This window comes from Lynx canadensis, chromosome A1 (assembly GCF_007474595.2).
Source record: "Lynx canadensis isolate LIC74 chromosome A1, mLynCan4.pri.v2, whole genome shotgun sequence".
NCBI lineage: Eukaryota > Metazoa > Chordata > Mammalia > Carnivora > Felidae > Lynx > Lynx canadensis.
In genome coordinates this window covers 199,950,932-199,976,755 of record NC_044303.2, presented here as the reverse complement: position 1 = coordinate 199,976,755, position 25,824 = coordinate 199,950,932, and the positions used below count along the sequence as shown (strand labels likewise).

The 25,824-nt window shown below is 34.6% G+C and overlaps 1 protein-coding gene across 1 annotated transcript in view; it reads left to right on the top strand.

The window, feature by feature from the left end:
• Positions 1-25,824, top strand: part of NDUFS4 (NADH:ubiquinone oxidoreductase subunit S4) — a 113,378-nt gene that overhangs the window by 30,142 nt on the left and 57,412 nt on the right. Inside the window, exon 2 of the mRNA XM_030330021.1 lies at positions 8,930-9,008. Within this exon, the coding sequence (XP_030185881.1) occupies positions 8,930-9,008 (79 nt within the window). The remainder of the gene's footprint in view (positions 1-8,929; positions 9,009-25,824) is intronic.

Below are 25,824 nucleotides of genomic sequence, written 5' to 3'. Positions count from 1 at the left end.
TCCAGGGTTTATGCTGTCAGCACAAAGCCTGATGCGGGGCTCAAACCCACAAACTGTGAGATAATGACCTGAGCCAAAGTTGGATGCTCAATCCAATGGAGCCACCCAGGCACCCCTTTGTATGTTTTAGATTCAAATTCTTCATCAGATATGTGTTTTACAAATACTTTCTTCCAGTCTGTGCTTGTCTTTTTATTGTCTTAAAGCATCTTTTCTAGAGCAGAAGCTGTTAATTTTTAAAAAGTCCAACTCATCTATTTTTTCTTTCATGGATTTTGCTTTTAGTGCTGTATCTAAAAACTCAAAAGCAAACCAAGGTGCCTAGAGTTCTATGTTAACTTCTAGAAGCTTGATAGTTTTGCTTTTTCCATTTAGGTCTATGATCCAGTTTCAGTTAATTTTTGTGAACAGTGTAAGGTTAGTGGGTGGATAACTTTTTCTGTATGTGGATATGTTGCAGTTCCACTTAATAGAAAGATTACCTTTTTTCCATTGGATTGTCTTTGCTCCTATCTCAAAGATTGGTTGATTATATTAGAGTAGTCTATTTCTGGGCTACCTGTTGGTATGTTCTATTGATCTATTTGCTTATTCTTCTGCCAGTGCCATGCTATCTTGATTAGTGATGTGTGTAATGAATCTGAAATCAGTGTTTAGTCCTCTTACTTTGTTATTCTTTTTCAGTATTATGTGGACTATTTGGGGTCTTTTTCTTTTTAAAAAAGGATTTTTAAAAAATGTTTATTTTTGAGAGAGAGAGAGCATGTTTGTGCACGTGAGCACGAGTGGGGGAGGGCAGAGAGAAAGAGAGGGATACATACAATCCAAAGCAGGCTTCAGGTTCAGAACTGTCAGCACAGAGCCTGACATGGGCTCGAACCCACAAGTCATGAGATCATGACCTGAGCCAAAGTCAGATGCTTAACCGACTAAGTCATCCAGGTGTCCTGTGTCTTTTGTCTTTCTTTCCACATGAATTTAGAATTCGCTTGCCAATATCCATGAAATAACTTGATGGAATTTTGATTTGTTGTGTTGGATGTGTACATCAAGTTGGGGAGAATTGATGCCTTAACAGTATTGAGTCTTCCTATCCATGAACATGGAATGTACCTTCATTTATTTAGATATGTTGTGATCTTTTATCAGTTTTCTGGTTTTATTCATATAGATCTTATATGTATTTTGTTAGATTTACCCCTAAATATTTATTTTTTGATGCTAATGCAAATGTATTGCATTTTAAATATCAAATTCCAGTTATTCATTGCTAGTTGTATAAGAAGGCAGTTGGTTTTATGTATTAACATATCCCACAAATTGCTGTTTAGTTACTTTTTAGCTCTAGGTTGTTTTTTGATAATTCTTTGGGATTTTTCTTTATAGACAACGTTGTCCTCTGTAAACTAGGACAGTGTTATATTTTGTATCCCAATATGTATACTTACTATTTCATTTTCTTGTCTTATTGCCATTAGCTAAGACTTCCAATCCAGTGTTAAATAGGAGTAGCGAGAGGGGATATCCTGCCTTTTTCTCAGTCTTGGGAATAGTTATCTTTAAGTATGTTAGTTGTAGATTTCATGTATGTGTTCTTTATGAGTTTTGGAAGTTCCCCCTCTGTTCCTAGTTTGATGAGAGTTTGTAGTATGCATGGGTGTTGGATTTTGTCAGAATCTTTTATGTGACAGTATGATCACATGATTTTTCTTTTTTAGCATGTTGATGTACTGGATTACATCAGTTGATTTTCAAATACTGATCCAGTCTTGCATACCTGGAATAAATCCCATTTGGTCATGATATATAAATCTTTTTATACATTGTTGGATTCAGTGTGTGAATATTTTGTTGAGCCATCAGCACAGAGCCTGACGCGGGGCTTGAACTCACGAACCACGAGATCCTGGCTTGAGCCGAAGTCGGACACTTAACCGACTGAGCCACCCAGGTGCCCCTAATGTTTATTTTTGAGAGAGAGACAGACAGACAGACAGACAGACACACGGAGCATGAGTGGGGGAGGAGCAGAGAGAGAGGGAGACACAAAATCAGAAGCAGGCCCTAGGCTCTGAGCTATCAGCACAGAGCCTGACATGGTGCTCAACCCATGAACTGTGAGATCATGACCTGAGCCGAAGTTGGACACTTAACCAACTGAGCCATCCAGGCGCCCCAACTGAGCCACCCAGGCGCCCCTATTTTTTATGGTCTCTTTAATATCTGTGGTGTCAATAGTGATGACACCTCTTTTGTTTTTGATACTGGTAACTTTTGTCTTCTCTCTTTTTTCTTGGTTAGCCTGGCCAGAGACTTATCAGTTCCTCTGATCTTTTCAAAGAACAGGTTTTGGTTTTGTTGATTTTTTTTTTTAACCAACTTCCTGTTTATAATTTCATTGATTTCTGCTGTAATTTTTGTTATTTTTTCTTCTGTTTGCCTTAGTTTTATATTGCACTTTTCTAGTTCTTTTTCTTAAAAACTTGGATTATGGAATTTTGACTTTTTTGTAATGTATGTGTTCAATGATGTAAGTTTCTAAACACCCCATTTGCTGCATCCCACAGATTTTGAAAAGCTGTATTTTCATTTTCATTTAGTTCAAAATATTTTAAAATTTCTCTGAGACTTCTTTGACCCATAATTTATTTAGAGGTGTATTATTTAATCTCCAAATAATGAGGATTTTCCAGTTTTCTGTTATTGGTTTCTAGTTTAACTCCTTTTTTGACTACTGGTATACATTGTGTGATTTCTCTTTTAAATTTGTTAAGGTGTGTTTTATGGCTCAGAATGTGGCCTATCTTGGTGAATGTTCCATGTGAGCTTAGAAGGATGTGTATGCTGCTGTTGTTGGATGAAGTATTCTGTAAATGTCAATTAAATCCATTTGATTGATGGTGCTCTTCAGTTCAACTGTATCCTTACTGATATTCTGCTGGCTGGCTCTGTCAGTTACTGTTAGAAGAGTGTTGAAGTTTCCAACTACAATAAGGAATTTGTTTCTCCTTGTAGCTCTTTGGATTTTTGCAGCATATGTTTTGATATGCTCTTAGGCATATATACTTTAAGGAATGTTAATGTCGTCTTAGAAAATTGACCCTTTCTTATGATATAATACCCCTTTTTATTCCTGATAATTTTTTTAAAGTAATCTCTACACTCCATGTGAGGCTCAACTCATGACCCTGAGATCAAGAGTCGTTACCAGTTAAGTCAGCCACATGCCCCTATTCCTGATAATTTTCCTTGTTCTGAAGTCTAGTTTGTCTGAGATTAATATTGCTATTGCAGTAAGATTTGATTACTGTTAGCATGGTATGTCTTTCTCCATCTCTTCAACTTAAGAAATATATTTATTTATTTTGAGACAAAGAGAGCAGGGGAGGGGCAGAAGGTGGGAGGGGGGAGAGAGAGAATCCCAAGAAGACTCCGTCCTGTCAGCACAGAGCCTGACTCAGGGCTTGATCCCATGAACCTTTAGATCATGACCTGAGCCAAAATCAAAAGTTGGATGCTTATCCGATTGAGCCACTCAGGTGCCCCATCCATCTCTTTACTTTTAATCTGTCTGTGTCTCTGTATTTAAAATGGGTTTCCCTTAGGCAACATATAGTTGGTTCTTGGTTTTTTTAATCCACTCTGTCACATTTCCTCTTTCAGTTGGTATATTTATACCATTCCTAAAGTGATTATTGATACAGTTAGTGTTAATATCTACCATGTATATTTTTTCTGCTTTCTTTCTCTTTTTTTGAGGGGTGGTTTTTGCCTTGTTTTCTAAGAGTCCTTTATATATTCTAGATATTAGTGTTTTATCTGCTTTGTATGTTGTATTTATTATTTCTGATATTTCCTTTATTTTAGTTCATAGTACCTTCTGTTGTTCTGAAGTTATTTTTCTTTTCATGGTTTGTAGGTACTGTGCCATGTGTATTAGTTAAGAAAACTTTTCCATCCAGTATATTTGATTTCAGTAATTTATATCCAAAACTGTGTGTGTGTGTGTGTGTGTGTGTGTGTGTGAGAGAGAGAGAGAGAGAGAGAGAAAGAGAGAAAGAGAGAGAGAGAGGGAGGGAGGGACACGGAGACAGAATCCATTTGGAATTCTTTGGTAGATGATTTAACTATACAGGATTCAAACATTTTTCTTCCGTGAAAGGCTAGCCAGTTGTTTCAGTAATATTTATTAAATAGTCCATCCTTTAACCACTAATATGAAATTGCACTTTAATTGTATAATAGATTTACAAATCTATATTATCTGTTTTTGTACTCTGATCTGTACTGTTTATATGATACGTGTCTGTGCCTGTGCTACTACCATATTTTAATTACTGTAGCATATTAGTTGGCAAGGCATATCCTACCTTCTAGTTGTTTTTCAAAACATTCTGAGTTATTTTTGTGAATTGTTTCTTCCCAATGAGAATCATCTAATTACATAAAAATTTGGTTAGAATTATTATATTTAACTTGTAGATTAATAATTGACATCTTTATGGTGAATTTGCTTCCAATTATTTACAAGACATTCTAAAGTACAGCAACTAAATTTCTTCCTTTAATGCATTTTAAACCAGTAGAATTACTCTTTATTGGCCAGTATAGCTCAAGGATTTGACCTTCTTAAATGTGAACTTTTCATATATTAATTGTGTTTTGTAATATAATTACTTTTATCACTATGACATCTATGTTTCTTATTCTCTTTATTTTTACCTCATTTATATTTATTTTGATAACCTGTTGTTATAAACGTGGGTATATTTATTTCTTTTTACGTTTTCTATCATGCCCTCCAGTTTCTTCATTATCATCCTCCAAAACCTTGCCCACATTCTCCTTTTACTCCTCAGTTTCATTCCAAAGTCTGTTATGTAAGCATAATTACCCTTATCCTTCTTGCACAAATCTTTCCTTCATCTGTTAGATGACTCTCAAAGGATTAGTTTGAGTTTTTGGCTTGAGTTGTATCCAGAGGCACAACTGCTATTAGTCTGTGCTCCAAGTTCCACCTGACTTAGAAGAATGGGAAAAAAGATAACTGTAAGCAGGAGAAGGAGATAATTAATTTTTGCTCACCTGACCAGCGGAACACTTTAAGATAATATTAAGTCCTGTAGGTAAAGATTGGAAATTTTGTGACAAATCTGAATTAGAATCAAGGAACTTATTTATGAGTAGATTATAAACTATTTTCACTGTTACTTCCACTGAACTTAACCAGAGCATTTGTAGTATCCTTGATTTTCCTTTCACTCCACATGTTTTCCGAGAATATTAAAATGGTCGCTTGACCCTTCATCTTTATTTTTTCCATTAACAGTTAGTTCTTGCTTGCTTCTGTCTAGTGAGTACAATATGATGACAGTTTAAGTTTTCGCTATTGATTCAAGATCTTGAAAAGCTTCAAGATCATTAACTTGAAGGTGATTGACCCAAATGCCAACATATTTGAAATCTGAGATAATTATTGTGACATAGAAAATGTGTACACATTTTTATTTTAATGTTTCAGTTAGAATTCTTAGTAACATTTTCTTACGATTTAATACTTCTTTATGGAACTAAACACTTTCTGATTTAATGTGAATTTGGATTAATTCAATTTCCAGTAAATTGACAATTAAAAATTGGTTTATTCAGAAGGTTAAGGATTTGCCTCCTTAATAATTTCTATAAGATTAAGAATTTAACTTTGTCTAGAAGTTGAACAGATCATTTCTGATCTTTTGAAGTTACTGGTTCAATTTTAATGTTTATAACATCATCTTCAATTATTTGTAGGGATGTTTTCATTCTCTATAGTTGGACACAAACTATCCCAATACTCAGTTGCTTAAAACAAAAACAGTCATTTGTTTTGCTCACAAATCTGCATTTTAGGCAGGGTTTGGCAGGCATGTTTGTCTGTGTTCCATGTGGTGTCTGCTAGGATTCTCAAATTGGGCTAGAGGATCATTCACATAGCTGGCAAAGTGACATTGATTATTGATTTTTCCTGACGTGGATCTCTCTGTGGGCACCTTGGACTTCCTTACAACATGATGGGTGGGTTCCAAGAGTGAATATCCCAAGAAGCCATGTTGTAAGAGACAGGAAATGAAAACTACTAGTTTTTTAAGGCCTGGGTCTGGAAACACACATATTTTCACTTCTGTGTTATATTGATGAAGCAGTCACAGGGTTCAGATTCTAGGAATAGGGAACCTGCAGCTCTTGGTGGGAGAGAGGAGAGTCAAAGAAATTTGGAGTCGTGTTGTCTTTCGTTCGTTCATTCATTCGTTCGTTCATTTATTTATTTTGAGAGAGAGCTTGTATGTGCACACATGAGCTGGGAAGAGACAGAGGGGAGAGAGAGAAAATCCCAGGGAGGCTCTGTGCTAACCAACTGGGGCTCTATCCCAAGAGCCATGAGAGCATGACTTTAGCCAAAATCAAGTGTCTGATGCTTAACCCACTGAGCCACCCAGGCACCTCATGGAGCCATGTTTTCAAAGTGCTACAAGGGTTATGGGAATTTTACTATTCTTAGTTGATAAAGTTAATTTGTTTCAAAGGGAGAATAGTGTTAGTACTTTCATAAGTAATGTTTATTCTTATTTAGATATTTTCCAATGCAACTGGTTTCTTTTTATCTTTTCACCATTAAGGCTTGTTGAAGAGTATATTTTAAAGTAATAAAAACAGTATTTGCAAGATCTATGTGAGGAAAATTACAAAACTCCAACCAAAGAAATCAAAGATCCTAGTAAATATATATGGACAGGAAGACTCAATAATGTTAAGATGCCAGTTCTTCCCAACTTAATTGGTGGATTCAGCACAATCCCAGTCAAAACCTCAGCAAGCTGTATTGTGAATGTCAAGAAACTGATTCTAAGCTTATATAGAAAGACAAAAGACCTCAAATATTCAGTGTAATAGTGAAGAAGAATAACAAAGTTATAGGTCTGATCCTGACTTTAGTGATCAAGACAGTGTGGAACTGGTGAAGAATAGACCAATAAATCAATGGATAGAATTGATAACACAAATTTCAACATTTCAACACAAATAGATTACTGATCTTTGAGATAGGAGCAAAGACAATCCAAAGGAAAAAATAATCTTTTTATTAAGTGGAACTGCAACATGTCCACGTAATCTACCCACTGACCTTACACCATTCACAAAAATGAACTCAAATGGATCATAGTCCTACATGGAAGAAGCATAAAAATCAAGCTTCTAGAAGATAACATAAAACTCTAGGTACCTTGGTTTGCTTTTGAGTTTTTAAATACAGCACTAAAAGCAAAATCCATGAAAGAAAAAATAGATGAGCTGGACTTTATTAAAATTAATGATCATGACTTGAGCTGAAATCAAGGAGTTGGATGCTTAACTGACTGAGCCACCTGGGTGCCCTTAATTTTTTTCTTACAATATATAGATTTAGTTAAAAGGATTCAGAATGTTTTTATTGTCATGTTATTCTCTTAACGATTTCCAGAGTAAATAGATTTTTTTTTTCCTTGAGAGAGAGAGAGAGTTGCATACAGGGGAGGGGCAGATAGAGAGGGAAAGAGAGAATCCCATTCAGGCTCCACACCCAGCGGGGCTAGATCTTATGACCATGAGATCATGACCTGAGCTGAAATCCAGTCCCAGCTGTTCCCCCTGCTCCCAGAGTAAATAGATTTTTGAAAGTGCTAATTATACTACTTTAATTTAACAACCAGAACATATATTTTAACTATTTGTATAAAAATGTAAAATAATTTCCATTTAGATGTATTTCGTGAATATGTATTTCTGAGCAGGGTATTTAAAGTAATAGCTAATTATTGATTTTGGGAAATAACTGACATTTAAAAAAGTATATGTTCATAAAGCAAAAAAATCTTCTCTATTATCAGTTAATAATTATGCTATTAGTAGGTGGATTTTCTATAAAGCTGTGTATACCATAGCTGTTGAAAGTTGAACATGAAGTTTTGCATCAGGAATTAGTATTTATGTTGTGTCAGAATTATGGTGATTATACTTTATTTAAAACAGAAAGAACTCAATACTGTATATTCTATTGGTTTTGAAGTTTGAGTCACAATTGTAGGTGCTAACTTTCGAAAAAGAAATCTACATCGGATGGCTTAATATTTTGGAAAAATCTCAAATGCTAACTTGTCACAATCAGTGACAGCTCTGACATTCATTAGTATAAACTACAGTGTGTACATGAAATTAAAAAAACCTGTTAGTTTTAAGTAATTTCTTTCAGGTGAGGTTGGGATGATGTTAATATAAAGGAATTAGATTTGGTGCCCATTATATTTCTGAGTTAATATTTCTATTTTAACTATTTAGACTTTCTTCAGTTCTGTGAATGGGATATGGGACTAGACTAATAACTAGTTAACTAATAAACCAAACTGTTAGTTAACATGATCATACAAATCATTTCTATTTAAATTACTTTTGTTTTGAAATTAAAATCAAGAAACTTTTTATTTGTTAACATGATATAATTTTACAGTTACTTTAGGCCATTAAGAATATGATTGAGATTTTTCTTTTTCTTTCTGATGCCATCATTTAAGAATCAGTATTCCAGAAGAGTTGATACAGCTTTGCATTTTTCTTCCTGGTAGTGACAAACCAGCTACTGTAGACTCACAGTGTTCAGTACTTGTCACTGACAACCTGTGACAGAGAGTCTATAGACTGACATAAAGTGCAGCCTGTTGTGAACTCCTAAGTGAGTCTGCCAGAAACTCAGCAGATAGAACTAATTGGGGAGGAAAGGATTTTTGTGCCTTCTCTTTCTTTCTGTTCTTTTTGTTTTGTAAGATAGATATTGTTAGTAGCTTGTTTATGTAAGATTTTTCTGCCTCTCTTTTCTCATTGCATGGATCATTTTTTAACTTAAAGTCTTGCACTGCAGGTCATTAAGCACTTCCACATGGAGGCTGGCACAGGACCCAACTCGAGACGCACAGCTCATAACAGTTGATGAAAAATTGGTAAGAATTTTCTACTGTACACGGCTGTGATTCTGCCTTCAGGGTTATTTTTGTATAACAGCTTTTCAGTATCGTGTTCTGGGTTCTTCTAGGAAAATGATTTGAATTTAAATTTCTAGATTGTGTGTAAATTTTAAGAAGAAATTTTCATCACAAAAAGATAAAGACAATTTGTGTTAAGTGTAATACACAAATATTAAGTCATATAAAGATATTAAGAGGTTAAAATGGCAAAAGGCTTCATTTTTGTGGTGTTTATAAGTAGCAATCAGAACATTTTAATTTAACAAATACAAATTGAGTATACATATGAATGAATATGTAATTTTTATTTTCTCAGCTACACTCCTGTTTAAATTGTAAGACACCAGGTGGTACCTAAAATTAAGTATATTGGTTTTTTATGGGACCAGTTATTGTATTGTTATTATATGTATATATGTACACACAAATTGCATTTCTACATTATGCCTGAGAGGTTACAACTAGCAAAAAATAATACTCTGTTAATCAATAGCAGATAGAATTTTGGTAACTGTCACTTGTAAAATTTTTCAATGTGTGCTGTTACTTTAGATACAACTTCTTGTTTATACCTATATTGTAAAATAGCATACATTTTGTAAAGTCTCTAAGACTTATAAAAATTTGTAATAGTGTAAGCATACTTCTCATTTTTTATCTGGTTTACCATTATCAAATGTGTGGGTATCTTTCTTAACTACGTTTCCTCCAATTGTACATTCTTTTATCACTCAGTAAGCAAAATTTAATTTTTCATTTTTTTAAACGTTTATTTTGAAAGAGAGAGAGAGAGAGAGAGAGCATGCACCGGAGCAGAGTAAGGGCAGAGAGAGTCCCAGGCAGGTTCCATGATCAGTGCGGAGTCCGACTTAGGGCTTGATCTCATGATTGTGAGACCATGACCTGAGCTGCTTAACAGACTGAGCCACCCAGGCACCCCAGCATAATTTAAATAATAGGTCACACTTAAAAATGATCTAAACACCATTTATACCATTAGAGATATTAACAGATACATAAACAAATGAGTTAACAGACAAGGGACGGATAGTTTGGAAAACTCACATGTCAGGCTTAAGGCTGGTTGGTTTTATCTTTAAACTGTCTCTATCTGCTTGCTGACATTGCCATCATCCTGGTCTAGGCCAGCATCATCTTTCACTTAGATTGCTACAGTAGTTTTTAAATTGATCTCTATAGATATTTCAATCTTCCTTTAATTCATTTTCCAAAGGATAATCAGAACAGACTTTTTTAACTGCTGTTTTTGTCACTTCTTGTGTGTAAAATCCATTGGTTTTCTTACTGACCTAGAAGTTAACATTAAAATCCTTACATGGTTCTTGAGGTCTTGCATGATTTAAGGCCTGCCTTCCCCTTGAGGTTTATTTTGTACCACTGTCTTTTATACTCTGTGCTCTAGCCACACCAAGCCTGGAACTTGTTTTCCTGTTTTGGGGCATTCACATTCCAGTTCATTCTGCCTAGATGCTTTTCACCAATCCCTTAGTTCTTCAACCAGGGGCCATCTACTTATTCTTCAAATATTAGTCGAACACCACTTGCTTAGTCAAGTATAAAAGAAGTGAGAGAGGTATGTGTGAGAGGAGGATGAATTACCCATGTCATGGGTTCATTAATTAACGACGGTACTGCTTGAATTTTTCCAATGACTATCTTCTAAGCACCAAGAGACTGGCTTCTTGTTCTAATATTATGGGGTTTACTCTGTATAATAAATTTTCAAATTTTATAGAGTTTATTAGTAATGCTTCTGAGTTCTCTTCTTTCTAGTTTGAAGAATGAGTAAGTGAGGTAGCAATCTGTTGTTCTAAACAAGATGCTGTGAATCCTACCAGAGAGGTTTACAGACCGCTTTGAGTTTTGCATTTTTTATCTCATATCAGTTGCATACTTTCAATGAATCTTGTTGCCCTGTGTAGATTTTTCTCAGCTTTGTTATGTCTTGAAGTGTATTAGTGAAAATGTCAGTATGGTATTCCAGCTGAAATCAATTCAAGTCTTACACATAAATTATTCATAGCTATTGAAGTAATATTTGAACAGATAATTCAAACCTATAGGTAATTTTCAAACCTGAGGTTTAGCCATTGATTTAGGTTTATATTAAAATGATGTATTAAATACTCAAATAGGTAGCATAACGCTGATAGGGGTTTCAGTCTTCTTGTTCCTACACATTACTAGATGTTTCAGTTGATAGAGTAATGACATGACCACTGACTGAAGGGTACTTCCAGAAATATTGAGCAATTGGACTTGATTATATATGCATTTTGAATAAGAAGGATTCATTCCAAGACCCACAGTACATGCCTGAAACTATGGATAATACCATATATGCTATATATGCTATGTTTTTCCTATACATACATACCTATGATAAAGTTTAACTTACAAATTAGGCACAGTAAGAAATTAACAACAACAATAATAAAATAGAACAATTTTAACAATATACTAATAAAAGTTATGTGAATGTGGTCTCTCTATCTTGTGATGATGTGAGATGACAAAATGCTTACGTGGTGAGATGAAGTCAGGTGAATGATACAGGCTTTGTGATGTAGCATTTGGCTAACATTGACCTTTAGATATGTTAGAAGGACAATCACTAGCTTTCTTCTTCTTTCTTCTTCTTTTATGTTAGTACAAGCAGGGGAGGGGCAGAGAGAGGGGGAGAGAGAGAATCCCAAGCAGGATCCGTGCTGTCAGCACAGAGTCGCATGCAGGTCTCAATCTCAAGAACTGTGAAGCATGACCTCAGCCAAAACCGAGTCAGATGCTTAACTCACTGAGCCACCCAGGCGCCCTGAGAATCACTAGCTTTCGGACTGTGGTTGACTGTAGGTAACTGAAACTGCAGAAAGCAAAACTGTAGATAGGGTGGTGTGGGGGTGGGGGATCTTCTGTGTATTAACATTAATGATAAGAATATTTCAAAAATGTTAAGTAAATGTAAGTATTTTAGAAGGAGATGTGGAAGCAGCATTTTAACATGATATATAATGTAAACCAATTTATTAGCTAAGTATACCATCTTCATTAACTGCTCAACACAAGATTACTGTTATATTTGTACCCGAAATTGGATGAAAGCTAAAATCTTAATGTAAGGTAAGCTAATTGGCCATTATCATGATTTCTATTGGATATTCTTATATAATGTATTAAAATTAATACAGGTGATAACCTATTATAGCCGAGGGCTTTAGCATATGGACTAAGCTTAGTTGAGGATAAATTTTTGTGGTTATTGTAAAATGGATCCTGGGAATTTAAAACCAGAGGATAACTTTAAATGTTACCTAGTTTTATTACTGAATCCAATTATTTCTCGTTTGAAAGATTGTTCAACCTTTTATTCAAGATAAATTGTATGGGGAAATCCAGTAAGTAATTAACTAGATAAAAGCTGAACTGTTGGAGGGTAAGGGTTGGGAACATGAAGGAAGACTTGTAAACTTTCCCCAAGACTGCCTTCTTGGGTAACTTCATAGAGTGAGATTTGGAAAGATAATTTAATCTTCTGTCCTTTTTATTAGACCAAACAACTTGTTCTCAAACTTCTGTTTTAAAAATTTCCAGTTAACTGGTTCTCATTTCTTTTGAGGTTACTCTTTATATTACTCATCAGCCATAATTATTAGAAAGCGATTTATTACTGAGAAAAAATAGTCTTTACAACAAATGAAGATGGAACAATTGTATACCCAAATGCAAAACAAAACAAAAACCTTCATCTATACTGTGTACCATATGCAAAAAGTAACTCAAACTTCTAAATGTAAACTCATAGTTCTAAATGTAAAACTAGAAATTTTAAAACTTCTAGAAAACAATGTAGGAGAAGCTCTCTATAACTTTGTGTTAAGCATATATTTTATAGATACAAACTAAATCCATTTTTAAAAAAATTATGAAGTTGTGTTTCCTTACAATTAGAAATTTCTGCTCTTTGAAAGACATTATTAAGAGACAGAAAAGACAAGGCACAGACTAGGAGAAAATATTTACAAAACATACCTGATAGAGGAGTTGTATCCAGACACTAAACAACACTTAGAACTACAGGATCTCATGGTTGGTAAGTTTGAGCCCTGTGTCAGGCTCCGTGCTGAACGAGCAGAGCCTGCTTGGGATTCTCTGTCTCCCTTTCTCTCTGCTTCTGTCTCTCTAAGATAAATAAATAAACAAAACATTAAAAAAAAAAAAACTACAGTGAGATACCACTATACCATGATATACACCATACAGTATACATTGAATGGCTTAAAAAAATTGACCATACCAAGTGCTAGCAAGGATGCAAAGCTACTGGAACTCGCATGCAGTGCTGGTGGGAATGCAAAATGGTACAGCCGTTTTTGGAAAACAGTGTGGTAGTTTCTTACAAAGTTAAATATATACTTATCATATAACCCAGCAGTCCCACTTCTTAGTGTTTACTCAAGTGAAATGAAATCTTACGTTCATATAAAATCCTTCATGCAAATGTTTTTAATAGCTTTATTTATAATTCCAACAACTAGAAATACCCCAACTATACTTCAGTATACCTATACAATAGACTTTTACTCACCAATTAGTAGCAAATGTGGGTGAATCTCTAGTGCATTATGTTAAGTAAAAGGAGCCAGACTCACAGGCTGCCTACTGTGTGATTCCATTTATTTGACATTCTAGAACAGGCAAAACTCTAGGGACAAAAAATTGATCATTGGTTGTCAAGGTTGGGTGTTGGAGGAGGAATACACTAAAAAGGGCATTAGGAAATTTGAATGGGGTGATGTAACTATTCTATATGTTGATTATGGTGTTCTTTCTTAAAAATCCTTATTTATATTCATTTGTTTAAAAAAACCCATGTAACTGAACACTTTAAAGGATTAATTTTATTGTTTATAAATTGTATCTCAGTTTAAAAAAAAATATTTATTTTTGAGTAGAGAGAGAGCACACTTGTGCTCACAAGCAAGGGAGGGGCAGAGAGAGGGGGAAACACAGAAACTGAAGCAGGCTCCAGGCTCTGAGCTGTCAGCACAGAGCCCGACATGGGGCTCAAACTCATGAACTGTGAGATGGTGACCTGAGCTGAAGTTGGACGTTTAACCGACTGAGCCACCCAGGTGCCCCATCTCAGTTTTTTAAAACGGAGAAAGAGTGTTTCTTAATTTGGTGCTAATATACTTCTTTCTAACTAATATCCATTGGTTCAAGGTCTGCCCTATTATATAGGACATGCCATTTTTTTTTACATGACAGCCTTCTGTATACATGAAAACAGCTCTGGCCATCCTAAATCTGTGGTTCTCAAAGAGTGGTCTGGGCAGGGTGGGGATGGGGAGTAGCCCAAGACCCTTAAGAGTCCACAAATCAAACTATTTTTATAACTATACAAAGATTATATTTTCCCTTTTCACTGTGTTGACACTGACACTTAAGATACAGAAGCAGTTGTGTTACATCTGTGGTACTAGTCATTTTATTCACTTTCTTGCATTCGAGATTAAAAAAAACAACTAGTTTGACTTAATGTCCTTGATTAATCAGCAAAAATTTTTGATTAAAAAATTTCAATGCTGCAAATGCAGCTCTTTTTTTTTCTTTTACATACACATCTTTTTATGTTCCATGTAACAAAAGTCGTACGCGTAAAACACTTCTGCTGTATACCTAAGTTGTCTCAAGGCAAAGCACCTGTGTGGTTGAGTTGCTTTTGCAAACTGAACCTAGCCACTTTTTTCATGGAACACCTTTTAAGTAAAAAAACAGCAACAGATGACAGATGAACTATGGTTTTTTAGTCTTCAGTACATGGCAGACATTTTCTCAAAAGCTAACTTCAACAAAGTGTTGCCCATGATAAACTTCAAGCTTTCAAATGAAAATTAGAATTTTTGTAGAACTTGATTCTGCCACTGATCTGATTGAGCTTGACATCTTTCCATTACTTAAAGAGTGTTCTAATAGGATTGGTGGTAGTGTTAATGAATGTGATTTTTAAAATATTGTGTAATGAAATATGCTAACATTTGGAAGATCTGCATACTTCTATGAAATAGTATTTTCCATATGGCCAGTGTATGATTTTATAAAATCATGCGTGGGTAAAAGTTTCATGTAAAGTGCAGGAAAGAATAATGAATTTAATGTAACTAAGTGAAAAAATATTAAAGCTATTAAAATATTGCTCGCTTTTCTAATTACATATTTGAGGATAAATTTTCTTCATTTATTGAAACCAAGACAACTTAGCGCAACAGTTTGAATTAGGAGCAGATGTTAGAATTTAGCTGTCTTTTATTAAGCTGGATATTAGAGATTTTAAAAAATGCAAATCATTGCAACTCTTAGTTTTTGAAAAGGTAGTTATTTTTCATTATAATTATAATGTTATTTATGTAAGTATGTATTCAGTTTATTTTAAATTAAGTATATATTTTTCTCCATTTTATTTATTTATTTTTTTAACGTTTTATTTATTTTTGAGACAGGGAGAGACAGAGCATGAACAGGGAGGGTCAGAGAGAGGGAGACACAGAATCTGAAACAGGCTCCAGGCTCTGAGCTGTCAGCACAGAGCCCGACGCGGGGCTTGAACTCATGGACCGCGAGATCATGACCCGAGCCGAAGTCGGCCGCTTAACCAACTGAGACACCCAGGCGCCCCTATTTTTCTCCATTTTAATTAAAAAACATTTTTTTTTTAATGTTTATTCATTTTTGAGAGAGACAACACAGAGCATGAGCAGAGGAGGGTCAGAGAGAGATGGACACAGAATCTGAAGCGGGCTCTAGGCTTTGAGCTGTTAGCCCAGAGCCCATTGCTGGGCTCGAACCCACAAACAGAGAGATCAGATGTGAGCCGACGTGAGCCGACCTCCGATGCCCAACCGACTGAGCCACCCAGGCACCCCTCCATTTTAATTTTTTTTATGGTGAATATCTAGATACATTTCACATAAGTGAGACCTCGTTGGGGTCTCAGTAATTTTAAATATATAAAGGAGTCCTGAGACCAAAATAATCATATCCTAAGTCTTTTCTGGGTTAAACATCCCGAGGGCTTTGATTCCTTTCACATGAGTTCCAGTTAATTCATCATCTTGATTACTTTCCAGTTTGACCGAATCCCTTTTAAATGTTGCTGCTAAGATTTCTTATGATACTCCAGATGTATGGTGCAAGGTATGGCAGGGATTATCCCTATTCCTTTAAGTCTTAGCAGTTCTAGTAAGGAAACTCAAAATTTAGGTTCTCATACTTCTTCCTTAATGTGGATTTCATGGAGAACTAAAACTCAGATCCTTTTTTATTTGTACTGTTATCAAGTCATATTTCTTTCATCTTAAATATATGCTGTTTTTATTTTCAACTAATATTCTTAGATGAGCTCAAACAGCATGTTCCCAAGTGAAGCTTAATTTTTTTCTTTCTTCTTTTTTTTGCTATCACATCTGCCAGGCAGAATTTAATAAAGTGTTTTATTCTGGGCATCAATTGTATATTGATAACATGTTTCCTATTTATTTTTAAGACATAGAAAGTAGAGGGGAAAGTGGCATTTTCTAATGTAAAGAATGTATTCAGTAATTTTACAACTACACAGTGTTGCCATCGTTAGAGACAAATCTTCAGAGAATGAAGTTGTAATTCCTGGATTACCGTTAATAATAAATTTTATACCAGGGCACATGGTAAGTTTCTAATCGGTCAATCTTAAGAATGTCTTTCTTGTTCGTTGTGTATAAACTGTTATCTTTTTCATTTACTAATAAATGAATTAGTAAAAATTTAAATATAAGAAGAGTAGATGACAGCATTTAAAAATAATCTTGTCAATTTATGTAGAAGTACACTGTTTAAAAAAAAAGCCTTTTTCTGGGTTGCATCATTATTATTTCTAAATATGAGATCCTTCCTACAAATAATAAGGAAAGCTTGCACATGGTTGTTTGACCCTTCGTTTTTGTTGCAGGAGTTGCTGTGCCATGGAGGTTGGGGGAGAATGTCTTTGCCTTTGTGCTTTATTAAGAGAGTGACTCTTCGTGTTTTATGCCACCTCACCTCCCATCTCCTTTCAGTACATTTGATGAAAACCCAAGTCCCATCAACGTGCTGTCTTTCTGTATTTACTTGGAGTATAAAAAAGAAGTTAAATTTTCAGTACTCTTTAAAGATTCTGAGGAGGTGCTCCCTCACAAAATAACCAAAGCATACATTAAGCCTTCATAGGTGTATTTTTTATTATTTTTATTACTTTTCTTACCTCTTTTAATTTTTTCCCCATATAATTCTGATTTTTTAATTTTTTTAAATTTACATCCAAGTTACTTAGCATATAGTGCAATAGTGGTTTCAAGGGTAGATACCTTAATGCTCCTTACCCATTTATAGCCCATCCCCCCTCCCACCACCCCTCCAGCAGCCCTCTGTTTGTTCTCCATATTTAAGAGTCTCTTATGTTTTGTCCCCGTCCCTGTTTTTATATTATTTTTGCTTCCCTTCCCTTGTGTTCTATCCACGTAGTTGCAAATGGCAAGATTTCATTCTTTTTGATTGCCGAGTATTACCTCTTTTAAATACTAATTCCTGGTTGTCAGAATTGTATTAACTACCTACTTCTATAGTTAAAATTTTAATACAGAAAGAAAATACTTTCATAATATGTAAGAATTATTTCAATTTATTAATAGAAGTGAAATGAGCTTTAATAGCTTGTACATTAGTATATTCTGTAAAATTATGTTGGCTGCCACCTTTCCTTCAGTTTTCATTTCTTTATTCAATAAATACTTATTGGTAACTTAGTGTGCCAGGCACATGTATAAATTTGAGTGGCTTGTTTTCTTTTAGATGCTTATTTTGGTTAAAACCTATTAAGCACCACCTGTTTTAAATCTTACAAAGGTATTATGGTTAGTTATACATGCATCCTCAACACAAATGCATATGAAAAAGGAAACTTTATTTAGCAGTCTATAATACAGCCTCAAATCGGTGGGGTGAGGAGGATGGCTGTCATTTCTAAGCTTTTACTTGATAAATTACAATACACACTATTAATGTAAAATCCTAATGTTTTAGAAATTTTAAGTAGTCTGTATTTGTATCTTTAAAAATAACACGTGCATGTAGAGTCACTGTTTGAATGTTACCAGTTTGTTGTTTTACTACCTGAGGGTTTCTTCCAAAGAGCAATAACACAGCAGTTAAAGCTTTGTTACTTGCTGATATTTGCAATATGTAATTGCTATTTGATTAAGCACATGGTATTAGCAGCACACTCAATCAACTGCATGATAATATTGCCGTTTTAGAATGTCTGCAAACAGCAACAAGCTATTTAACAGAATTTTTTGTCACTTTAATAGGTTTGAAATTTTTTCGTTGCTTGAACTCGCTCTAAGAAATTTGTAAAAATGAGTGATTTTTCAAGCCTTCAGAAATAAAACAATTATGTTTGCTACACAAGTATTTGTTTTATGTTGTTTTCACCTCCTGATGTACTAACAGTTTATAGATGAAAACTTCTTATAAGTCTGCAAACTTGAAATAAAAATGAGTCATTAAGAGGTGACCTGCACAAAAAGATAAACCTAAGTTAAAGGCTTACATTTGCTTTGACTGCTTGCTTTTTTGGTAGGGGTGGGGGAGGTCAGTTTTCTTTTGGTGAGATTACTTCTGGTGCATGGCAGCGCTATCTCTGCTAGATTATTGGAAGGACTAGTGTCTGCAATTGGGGTTATACAGCCTTCTAGCATCTCAAGTGTCTGTTTTGTCTGGACTTTCCTCACGCAGCATTCTTGTGCAAAAATTTCAAGGCTTTAGTCTGAAGCACTGGGTCAAAGGATATGTCTCTTTGAAGGGTAGACAGGAGTTTTTTATGTTTTATTCACTAAGTAGTATTTCATTTTACATCAAAGAATAGCAGCCTTTGAGAACCTTCCATGGTGGCAGTTTAGCATGTGAGGTTTTTTTTCATTAAGACTTTCACTAAATATGGAGTAATGTTTCTTCATGTTTTTTAGTCTACAGATGCTTATTTATATTTTTGTATTTAGATGAGACTATTAAAATAAAAAGAGAAAAAGCACTGACTAAATATATATGTTAGTTTGCAATATAGTTTTATGTTTTAAAAACAACTATAGTGTTTTTTTTTTTTTTTTACAATGTACTTCTCTCTGTGGTTTCACACAATCCATGAGCTACTGAAAAAAATTGGTGAATAGCCTTTAAAATTGTAGCAATATTATTGCTTAAAATTCTAAAGAAGTAATGACTAATGATTTTGGAAGTGTAAATTTTATAGTGAAATAGCCATTCTTTAGTTTGCCTTTTTTCAAATACTGTGTGTGTGTGTGTGTGTGTGTGTGTGTGTGTGTGCATGTGTGTGTGTGTGTGTGTGTGTGTGTGTGAAAGAGAGAGAGAGAGAGAGAAGAAAGGGAGGGGAAAAGATACTAATTTTGAAAAATATGAAAAACTCAAGTAATGAAAAATGTTAAGATTTGGTATGGCTTAGAAGTAAATGTTGTTCCTACACTTTTGGGATAGGTTAATCAGTGAATGTACTTTGTACCAAGAATATTAATCACGTAAATGATTGCTTAAATGTTTAGAAGGCTATTAAACCGCATTTAGTATTCGTATTGCATGACATATATACCTTAGTATGTGGACTAATATTAAAATGGCTTAGTTTTGTGTTGATAAATAAAACATGCTCTTAAATTACTGGAAATTTAAATAGAATACATTGATCATTTAAAATAAAAATATTTCTACTCATTAATAATATTAATTTTAAAACAACTTCAGTTAACTCTTACATTTAATATTGAATATTGATTAAAACAAGTCAGATCATTTATATGGTTATTTTAAATAAAATTATATTAAGTACAGAACTTTGTTGTCTAAAATATACTCCCAATTAAAATAAGTTACTTTCAGATATTATATTATCAAGCTATATGAAACTTGTACTTATTAAGTACTTACAGAGGAAATGGATGTTAATAGTAGTTTTTATATGCAGACAGGAACCATTTAAATTTAAAATAGAGAATGATCTTTCTATATTAAAATTGTTTAAGGAACAAAAGATCTTTCCTCTACAGTATTCAGCCATCTCTATTATCTGTGATTCTTCAGCAATTAAAGCTGATTTATTTTCCTCTTTGTTCCTACTTGGAATACTTGAACAATGCTGGAGAATTGAAATGACTGGAATGTTTTATCTTTCAAAAGCTTTAAAGTTCTATGTACCAATTAGCAAAATACAGTAAAGGTTTAAACTGTTAATAGCCACAACATCTTTAATGCATAGATCTGTAGTATGCTAGCGCTGTATAACAGTTCTCCATTGTATGTCTCTTTTAAGGAGAGTAACTGTGTCAGTTCTTTTCTTGCTTTACTACCTGCTGTGTATGGAAATTTTGTGTAGTACTTGACACTTGCTTTCACGAATTTAAAATTCTTGCATGTTATTATGTAGGAGCTCTGGCTCTCAATAAAGTAGAATTGATAATATTTTATTTGTTTCGATTTTAATTAAGATTTTTGGGGTCATATTTTAGAGATTATATAATTTATATGTGAAAATTACCTATTTTTCTTTAATGAATTAAAGGTGCATAAGCTGTATGTTATCTCCTTGGAAATTGCTGTCTAATTTTATTCCTTTGAATATAATTGAAAAGAATCATCAGTGTTTATGTTAGAATATGTAGATACATGATGTTTTATATCCTGTGTTTGAATATAGGCGGGTTGCTTGGTGGTTGTTTCTTTGGTAGTAGAAAGAGTATTTTGTTTTTTAGTTACTGTTTTTTTTAATTGGCCTACCTACCAGATAATTTCAAAACTTAAGAATTCATCCAAATATCTGCTTTAAACTTGTTAAAGCCTCATGTTCATCATCTTACAGTAAGTTCTTAAAGAAAGCAGGGGTGAGAGGAAGTGAAAAAAATAGTAATATCTTTTGGTGACACTTTTTTTTTTCCTCTTTAAATCATGTATTTCAAGAAACAGAATTAGAGCAAAGGGAAGGAGAATGCAGACCTCAGAATTTGAGACTAGCAAACTTTGATTCTGTTTCTGTGTTCAGGCTTTCTAATTTTATGTGACTTAGTCTGTACTAATTCTAACTCTTCAAAATACCACTTGCAAGCTTGCAAATATCATTCATGTTTTATGAGATGAGGACATTTAAAAAAGGGTAGTGATATGGAACCCTTAACTGTATGTAGTGTACTGTTTTCACAAAACTCTGCTTCATAAGGCACACTTTTCAAGAATATATGAATAAGCTTTTTGTTCCATTCCTGTTTCATGTTTAATACTTCTTTCAGTGTAGAGTATATCACATATTAATAATTGAGTGTTTTTTTTAATTTTAATGCTTCCACTAGAATAGGTATAAGAAATGATCTTGGCTTTCTCTAAACAACATATACGACATATGTTGGGCCGAGAACACTAATGTAATTTTAAGAACTGAGGATCTGATTAGTGTACAGATTTGTATCTATTACAATGACTACTAAGCATATATTATTATAGTTAAAGTCTGTCAATTAAAAAGATTTTTAAGGGGTGCCTGGGTGGCTCAGTCAGTTAAGCATTCGACTTCAGCTCAAGTCACTATCTCACAGCTCATGAGTTTGAGCCCCGTGTTGGGCTCTGTGCTGACAGCTCAGAGCCTGGAGCCTGCTTCGGATTCTGTGTCTCCCTCTCTGTCTGCACCTCCGCTGTTCATCCTCTGTCTCTGTCCTCAAAAATAAATAAACATTAAAAAAAATAAAAGATTTTTTTTTTTTTTAAATTTTTTTTTCAACGTTTATTTATTTTTGGGACAGAGAGAGACAGAGCATGAACGGGGGAGGGGCAGAGAGAGAGGGAGACACAGAATCGGAAACAGGCTCCAGGCTCTGAGCCATCAGCCTAGAGCCCGACGCGGGGCTCGAACTCACGGACCGCGAGATCGTGACCTGGCCGAAGTCAGACGCTTAACCGACTGCGCCACCCAGGCGCCCCAAAATAAAAGATTTTTAAGCCTAATTGAGTAGTTTGAAATTTGACATCCGAGAAATTAAAATAAGTTCCTAGTTTAGTAAGCATTATGATGTATTAAACATTCAAATATGGCTGACATGGCCTATGCCTAGAGTGTTTAGAGATAAAACTATTCTAGGGCTACGAGTTTTCAACTATGACAATCTGTAGTTATTTGTGAAGATTGTGCTAGGGATTTATTTTTACTTGTCTCTTAGTTATAATACAAAATCTTACTGTACTTTTTTATTTGTTTAATCCATTTTTTAAGTGTATATATATATATATATATATATATATATATAGCACCACTGTTGAGCACCTATGTAGTTTGAGCATTTAGCCATAAATATGGAACAACATTGTTGCCCTTAGAGCTTATATTCTTATGTATAAGCATATGCCAGCTTTCTAAATAATTAAGGTACTTTCATAGATTAATGAATGTTACAGAAAAAAATGAAAGGTGATGGGATAGAGAGTAACTGGGGAGTGGATGGGCAAAAAAGGGGTTATTTGTAGGGCAATCAAAGCAAGCCACTATGAGAAGGTATGATATATGAACTAAAATCTGAATGATGAAAAGGAGCCAGCTATGTGAGAATCCAAGAACCTACCAGGTAGAGGAAGAAGCTAATGTCCTGAAGTGTAAACCAGCTGGTAGTAGTCAAGAGAAGGAGAGCTGTGACATAATGAAAAGGGGGAGAATTAAACTCAATGAGGTAAAAGAGGTAGGCAGGGACTGCATCAGGTACAATTTTTATGTTCATGGTAAGAAGTTTGAATTTTATTTTTATCTTAATTATAATGGGAAGTCATTATAGGGTTTTAAGTAGGAAGGTGATTTTTATCTGATTTACTGATCAAAAGAGCTTGGGAATTACTTGGCTTTTATGGTTAAAGGTCACTTGAAAGAAGCTCAAAGGAAGTGGTTAGTTTGTTGCCTTTTTTATTCACTCCTAAGTGAATAAAACTTTCCTAAAGTTTTCTACAAGTGATTAGATTTTGAACAGCCATTTAAAAAAAGATCCTGATTGGGGTGCCTGGGTGGCTCAGTCAGTTGGGCATCAGACGCTTGATCTTGGCTCAGGTCATGATCTCTTGGGTCCATGGGGTCAAGCCTCAGTACACTGACAGCATGAAGCCTGCTTGGGATTCTCTTTCTCCCTCTCTGTCTCTGCCCCCCCCCCCCGCCCCCATCTCTCTCTCTCTCTCTCATTAGATAGATAAGCATTTAAAAAACAAAAGATCCTGGTTTTTGTCTTTACATTTTAGATTTTACATATGGTATAACAATTCATTGATGCTTGATTCTTGTATTCTGTATCTTCTGAATTTGAAATGCTTTTTGTTAAAGATCATATTGGGACCTGAAATAATAAATTCATCTCATTCCTCTAATTCACCACTCTCCCTGGTCTTCCCACACTCGCCCCACTCCACCCCCAAAAGGGAAGGGTAAAGTAGAGAACCGTCATCACTGTGAAGGAAAATAAATGAACTGAGCTGCTGTCCACCAAGTAGGTGCTGACAAAGCCCCAAATACATTTAAGTTTCTGTTCCTTGCTTCAGCTGGTGGCATGGGCAGGTGGAGATGGTTGTCTGTCTTCATTTTAATTTTGACTTCTTTCTGCCATTCCTTTCTCCCTCTTTCTGTCTGCTTTTTTGAGATTTGTCTCTCTCTCTCTCTCCAGTGTTTGTATAACTATTTCCCTCTGTCGTTGTAACTCTGTGTTCATCTTTTGCTGACTATGAATCTGACAGTCATCTTTTTCTGGCTGCTTGGTTTCCCCTTCACCCCTGTCAGTTTCCCCTTTCAGCAGCCTTTATAAAACTATAAAGGACTTCATCATTCCTTTCCTTTTCCTACCCCTTTGTCTCTTTTACTCTTGTTCTTCCTCCCTTTCTCTTCATTTTTCCACATTTCTGTTACTTTTGTCCTTTTTATTCTTTCATTACTTCTTCTCCCTTCTCTCAAAATCCTGGGAAAGCTATGTCAGACCTAGAGAGGAGAGACAGAGATGGCCCCTACCCTCTAATAGCTTTTCTTCCCTCATTGCCTTATTTCCCCCCTTGAGAATATATAGGACTTTTGAAGACATTTACTAATTGGAAAAAGAAACGTCATGATTTGTACATTATATTACTTGAAATTTTCACCCTAGTGAGAGACTTTGGGATACTAGAAAGAGTATGGACTGATTTTATAGCTACAGCATTAGGTTTTTTAAATCCCTTCTTTAAGCTGTAAGACTTTGAGCAAGTTATTTAACTTCCTTGTCCTTATAAAATGAAAATGACTTTTCAGATTTGTTTTGCAAGTTAGAGAATACATCAAATAAGAGGAGATATAATATTTTACTTACTTCATCATTCCATAAAAACTCTTTTCCTCCCCCCCCCCTTTTTTCCTATGTGGAATTGTCTGAAGAGAGAAGCAAACTGGAATGATGTTTGTTATCCTTAACTGAATCTGAAGTAATTGAGAAAACTATTATGAGTCGCATTTCTATTCAGACACTAGGGGATTTTGGAGCAAAATATTGACCTCAGTTACAATGGTCTTATGTTAATATATTAGAGGTGTTCGTTTGTGTATGTATGTGTGTGTGTAGTTAATGATTTTTGTTAATGTAACTTATCTATTTCTAACAGCCTTTTGCATTTTACTAAATCATCTTTGATATTACTATCTCATTAGTTTCTGACAATCGTTTGACAGTCTATACAATTATCGTTTCAATGAGAAATTTCTTTAGTCACTTATAACCTATTTTTTTTTTAAGTTTATTTATTTTGAGGGAGAGAGTGCATACAGGAGGGGCAGAGAGAGAGGAAGAGAGAGAGAGAATCCCAAGCAGGCTTCGCAAGGTTAGCACCGGCAAGGAGCCTGATGTGGGCCTCCTTGTGGATCTTGAACTCACAAACTGGGAGATCATAACCTGAGCGAAATGGGCTTGATCACGTGATGCTAAGATCATGACCTGAGCTGAAATCAAGAATCTGATGCGCAACCGTGGAGCCACCCAGGCACCCCTATAACCAGTTTTTAATGGGAACTTTAAACTGTATTACTCCAAAGAAGTTTCTGAAGGCCTTAATTCATTATACGTTCTATTCAGTTATTAAACTATATGTAATTTTAAAACTTTACTGATTTTAACTGTAAAATATGCACATTATAGAAACATTAACTTGGAAGTATAAAAGTACAAAGAAAATTAAAATCATCTTTAATTTGAGTCTTGGTGATATTACTTCATTTTTCTATGAATATTTAAACACACCAACCATATTTATATAGAACACATCATGCTTCATAATTTGATGTACTATTTTTTTTTCATTAATGCATACTGTATTTGCATTATATTTTGAATATCTTTAAAAGTATTCAAAAGCACTACGGTGCCTGGGTGGCTCAGTCACTTGAGTATCCAACACTTGATTTCAACTCAGGTCATGATCCCGGTATCATGGGATCAAGCCCCCCATTGGATTCTGCACTTAGCATAGAGCCTGCTTAAGATTCATTCTCTCTCTCCCTCTCCCTCTCCCTCTCCCTCTCCCTCTCCCTCTCCCTCTCCCTCTCCCAGTGCCCCTCTTCCCTACTTATGCTCCTTCTGTCTCTGTCAATCAATATTATTCAAAAGCATAATTGTAAATGGATGTATAGTCTCCCATTGTATGACTATACCATAATCATACC